This window comes from Alexandromys fortis, unplaced genomic scaffold, assembly GCF_014885135.2.
Source record: "Alexandromys fortis isolate MF-2015 unplaced genomic scaffold, M_Fortis_MF-2015_v1.1 scaffold_33, whole genome shotgun sequence".
Taxonomy (NCBI): Eukaryota; Metazoa; Chordata; class Mammalia; order Rodentia; family Cricetidae; genus Alexandromys; species Alexandromys fortis.
Genome location: NW_026067917.1, coordinates 2,346,683 through 2,352,491, shown reverse-complemented (window position 1 = coordinate 2,352,491; position 5,809 = coordinate 2,346,683). Strand labels below are relative to the sequence as shown.

General features: G+C 44.0%; 1 protein-coding gene across 5 annotated transcripts in view; it reads right to left on the bottom strand.

Annotated features, from left to right (window-relative positions):
- Cacnb4 (calcium voltage-gated channel auxiliary subunit beta 4) overlaps nucleotides 1–5,809 on the bottom strand; it is a 249,431-nt gene that overhangs the window by 24,674 nt on the left and 218,948 nt on the right. For all 5 annotated transcript variants that reach the window (XM_050139961.1, XM_050139962.1, XM_050139963.1 and 2 more), the window contains 2 exons: nucleotides 4,148–4,257; nucleotides 653–804 (listed from right to left, as the gene is read on the bottom strand). In XM_050139961.1, coding sequence (XP_049995918.1) covers nucleotides 653–804; nucleotides 4,148–4,257 — 262 coding nt within the window. The remainder of the gene's footprint in view (nucleotides 1–652; nucleotides 805–4,147; nucleotides 4,258–5,809) is intronic.

Sequence of the window (5,809 nt, the reverse complement as noted above, 5' to 3'; positions counted from 1 at the left end):
AGAGAGAGAGAGAGAGAGAGAGAGAGAGAGAGAGAGAGAGAGAGAGATTTAAAAAAAATAACTAAGTAAATGTAAAACTAAAAGAGCATCAAGATCAAGAGTGCAGTCTGGGCCATCTCCCTCTGTTCTTGTCACTCTGGTAGCTGATGTGACCATTCCTGCTTAACCAGTAAAGCACTATATTCCCCGAAGAACCCAGCTACGCACAAGCGACGAGGGCTGCAGCGTTTCTGTGAGAGATGCTTATGCAGTGATCTTTTACCTTGCAGAAGGCATTTTCCTGGACTATGTCCTTTCTGTCTCAACTGGGCAGAGACTGTAGGTGACTCAAGAATCAATATTATACAGGAAATTGGCCAACCGGGAATGCACAGCCTACGAAAGGCCAGGGTCCACTTTTTGTTTTCCGTCCTTGTGCTCTTGTTTGGATTTTATCATCTCTGACTGCAGGGAGGAGCTTCTCAGAGATGATGATGATGATGATGATGATGATGATGATGATGATGATGATTCTCAGCTACCCTCAAGTCCCTAGAACTTGAGTACTGTTTTAAAATGCACCCATTAACTGACTCTGGAGACATTTTTCTGCCCACAAACGAACCTCAGGGAGGAAGCTTCTAAACCCATAGACAGGAACACAGGGATTTACCTTCGGAGAGGAGACTTTCACGTGAACAATGATGGGGGCTAAGGATGTCTTGATAAGCTGTGCTGGGTGGTTGATGGTGTCTGCATCAAGAACAACCAGTTGCAAAGATCTCGCCAATTCAAAAATTCTCTCAATTTCACTCTGTACTTCCGCTGAAAGGGGAGACAATCAATGGTTAGTCTCAATAATTATTATTTATACTAAAAAGAAATAGTATAAGCTCTCAAATGTGTGTGTCCGTACTGTAGAACAAAGGGCTCCGAACTTTCATAGACATGATTATCAAAATCTTTTTTTTTTTTTTGTTTCTCTGAGACAAAGTCTATTATGTAGCCCTGGCCGTCCTGTAACTTGTTATGGCAACAGACTGGCTTCTGACTCACAAAGGTCTGTCTGCTTCTGGCTCCCAAGTGCTAGGATTAAAGGTGTGCACCACACAATGTCTGTTCTTTTTAAAACTCTTTTCTAAAGATTAAATTGTGCATAGAATAAAACAAGTGGCATAAGAACTTAAGCCAGCTCTCTTGGCTTGCTTCGTACACCAGCCTAGCATGGTGATATTTATATAGCCATGGTTGTTCCATTTTGAGGTTGCTTTTAATGAGAATGACATTTAGCAAATACATTAGAGCCACTGAAAGTGACATTGAAGTATTTCTGTCAATAGTTTATATTTTAACATCCTGTAGACTGTGTTTTGGAAGAAAAAAACACCTGAAAACTGTATTGATTTGACTGATATACACACCTTTGTATCCTCACTAATTGTGAGTGTCCTCAGACAACCAGTAGATTACCAAGTCTAGCTCAATTTAAGCTTTAGATACGGTGGAGTTGCCTAAGGTATATTTACCATAAGTATAACACACATAAGTATAACAGACACACACACACACACACACACGCACGCACACACACACGCACAGATCATGTTAACGTGCTGCACTGCATCTTGACTCACACCTAGCTGGCCGGATGTAATAGTCAGATGACTCACAGCCACGTCCTCTAAATTGGTCAGATAAAAATGCTAGTTCTTTTCAAGTGTCTGAAGCAATCTAGTTAGTTTAATTTATTCTGGGACAGAGCCTTGCTATGTAGCCCAAGCTAGTTGTGAACCTCTTGCTTCCACCTCCCAAGTACTGTGATGACAGGTGTGTGCTGCTGTGCGTGGCTTACAAACTCTCCTTCTGGGGTGTGTGTGTGTGTGAGAGAGAGAGGGGGGGGGAAATGTTGAAGCACATGACCAAAGTACATGTTTTTCTGAAACTTAAAAGGTCTTTAAGTGGGACATGGTGGCGCATACCTGGAATCCCAATACTTGGGACACCAAGGCAAAAGGATCATGACTTCAAGGTCATCATGGAAACACAGAGAGTTTCAGCCCAGACTGCATTCTGTATTGATACTGTCTCAAAAAAAAAAAAACCAGCAAAAAAATCCTTTATATACTTTATTAATCAGCTGATGTAGTGTGTCATGCCCAAAATCTGAATTAGATTCTACTAATAGAAGACTTTGCATAAAAAACAAAAGTTTCTCAGTTCTCAGAGAATCACTGACATTTAATGCATGATCTACATTAAAAAGTATGAATGTGGAGGAGAGAGAAATGGCCAAATAGTTAAGGCACTTGCTGCCCTTCCAGAGGACCAAGCTCGGTCCCAGCATCCACATTAGACATCTCATAGCCACCCCAGCTCCAGGGGGCTAGACAACCTCACTGGCCTCCTTAGGCACCCCTATATATGTGGTATATATGTGCATGTCAGTATACGCACACACACACATCTTTTAAAAAAATATGAATTCAAAGAGTCAAAACACACATTGCCTTCACATTATTAAACATCAATGTCCTGAAATGCTTCAGATTAATTTTTCCAGTGGCCAGCTTTCAGGATATCTATTTAAGGAAATCCTTGCCAAATTCTTATGTAGTAATAGACTGCATTTGTTAGTAATCATAAACATACATTCACTTTTTTTCTAGCATGTCAGAAACAGTTTAAAAAGAAATTTTTCTCAATAAGGGCATTTGAAAATAAAGTCAGTTTTTACTGCAGCCAGTTTAGCAGAAGGTACGGGGGGTGGGGGTGTGGTGGGGTAGGCCCTCTGTTGGTGCTGTGGACTGCCACAGTTTTAAAGGCGTTTCTAGGCAGAACTATGATGGAACAAGCTCATATCATTTACCGTTTCAGTTTCGAGCCTCATGTGTTATTATAAAATAATGTAAAATAGCATTTAGCAATTTTCCCAAGGAAATAAAAGGCAGCAACACAAACTGAGCTGCCCCAGGACTGGAACCCACAGAGCATTCTTCGTCTCGGTTCAGGTAACTCAGAAATTCCTGGGTTTTGTTTACTCCGCAGCAGCAGTGAGCTGGCATGTTGGCTCATACCTACTGCTGAAACAACGCAAGGCCCTTGGCCTGTGGCACTGCGGCATAAGCAGCGGCGGAGCTTGGGGAGACCGGGCAAGACTGGGTCACACAGCAGGGTGAGCCCAGGGCTTAGAAAATTTGTACAGAGAGCATAAGAAGCAAATCATAGGCATAAGGAAGTCAAAGGCATCTTTTATCTACCTAGTGTATTTTCTTCAAGAAAACCAACAGTCTTGGCTACTCAGACAGGTTATGGCATGGGGGAGTTCTAATGGAAGCTTCTTCATAAATCTGCTACAGGCAGGCAAAGCTGGGACAGTCAGAAACTCCGGTGCCGGAAGCCCTTAGTGAACACTCTACCACTAGACCGCATAGTTTCAGCATCTTTGGGACTGGTATGGATGCTCCTTATGCCTGAGTTGACTCTGGTGTTGGTTTGCTTTTGAGACAAGGTCTTAGGTAGTCCAGGCTGGCCTTGAACTCCTGATGCTCTTGACTCCCCTTCCCGTGTGCTGAGATTACAGGTATGCATACCCTCACTCAGCTTCCAAAACGGTTACTACTTTTTCCCCCATGGTTTCAAGGCAATATTTCCCAAAGTGACTCACTTCTATTCACACCCCAACTCACCTAACAACCTTTTATTCTCCCTTGCTGAAGGAATTTAACAGGTTTTCCAAAAGCACCCAGAAAAGACAGGTTTAGGTTCCCTGCATGTTCATCCTGACGGTCACCATGTCTACTGAAAGGGATGGCGCTTTTGGGTATACCGGTACACACAAATACATCATACCATGCTCTTCTCAGCATCTCATTTCCTTTCATGCAGCTGTGTGTCAGCTCTGACAGAAGCCTTATTGTGACATTTGGGGAATGGGTGGTTCCCTATGGTTCAGCAGCAACTGAACAGAAGATCCTGAGGAGGCCTTTTTCCCACCAGACTGCGGCACAGCTAATAGATCAGAACTGAGAGGGGGGGGGGCTCTAGCTGCTACAAGACTCGCCCCTCTCCTGTCCATTGGCTGGCTCTCTCTACAGATACCCAACACGTCTCCATACAGGACAAGACATCCCCCACATATACACCTCATGCCTGCAGGAACGCATCTTACCTAAGCTGGATCTGGTGTTGGAGCGTTCAATGATTGCTCTCTTGCTGGGATTGTTGAGGACAGACCTCTTAGCAAGAGAAATGTCAGCTGTCACTCTTGTTATTGATATCCTAGGAAGAGAAACACAAAACAGAACAAGCTAGTAAAAAAATGTTATGTGCTCCCTGAGTGATTTATAGCCACAGTGCTCAATAGCCAGTTTACACACTATGGAGGAAGCACTGTACAGTAAACATTGGCCACAAGGAATTTGAACAGGCTCTGGCTCGTATGGAAACACAAACAGGGCTGATGACGGCAGGCTTTGGCTCTTGAGCGGAAAACCACTCCAGTGGAAACGTCCTCCCTCCATTATGGCCTGCCTGGCCAAGTTGCCTTTAAAACACACACCACCCCAGGAGGGAATCAAAACATGAATTGGCCACGCTCTTTCTAGGAAATTCCTTTACAGTTTCCTCTGAATTCACAGTGGCTTTGCTCTTGAAGAAAACCTTCAAGGCCCGCGACAGCTCCGCCCCAGCATTGCTGGCCAAAGGGGGAAAACTTCATTTGATCACAAAAAAAAAAAAGAACCAGTTGGTTGCTACGTTGCGTTTCTTGGCTCTATCGTTAATCCCCGATACATGGAGCATTTCTCCACGGGTCCAAGAGGAGCTTTGCCAGCAAGGAGGTGAGAAATACAGTTTCTTTCTTTGCAGGCCCAGGAGCCTCACATGTTTGCACAGGATCTGACCACATCTGGTGGGCACGCATCAGCCCAATAGCGGAAGTCAGTGGGCACGTGAGACTGGCGTGCGGTGAGGTAGAGCACGCTTTACAATCACAGAACAAGAGAGCATAGACTTTGTGTGGAGCGAAGGAATCAACCGGGATTATGCATTCTCAAATGAAAGGACGTTGACTTTAAAATAATTTTTAACGGGAGGCGGCTCAGTTCCTAGTTATTATCCGTAGAATTCAAAGCTGGTCCACCTAGGCCACTTACAGAGATCCACGGGCCTTCCCTACCCTCATCCACATAGCTTGGCTGAGCTCAGAAAGGGGAACATCACTTCCCTTTATGCTGAGAGTAGACTTGCTCTCCTCCAGGGTCAAACTCCTTTGGGGTTAGAGCACAGCAGGAAGAGCGTATTTAATTTCATCACTCCTGTTTCAGGACATTTTAATACTGTCTGGAGATGCAGGTACTAGGAGCTTGGGGGAGAACCCAAAATTGTCCTTTTCATAAGTGCTTGAAAACAACAACAAAAAAATTAAGCATGGTCTTACTATGTGTAGCTGGAAAACTTTGACTTCATCATCCTCCTGTCTCAGGCCCCCTTATACTAGAAACATAGGTACCACTATAGGACCTAACTTAAAAAGTCAGGTCTTTAGAGTAACAGAGTGTGCAGGAGTTCCAGAAGGATGCTGAAGCCAACTGGGGCTGGCTTGGGCTGCTGCATTTGTAAGCACTGCAATGTTTTAACATTTTGAATCTGTATGACTTGATGACTGTTTGGGGCAGCCTTAAATTACCTTGCATAGACTCTAAAACTGGGCAGAGATAGCCCAGGGACCACTCACTGTGAGTACGAACACGAGTGGCCCTCCACTTTTCTGTCCTCTACATGGGGCTCCCTCATGAATTCATCGTTTTTTTTTTTTTAAAGAAAAAAGAAA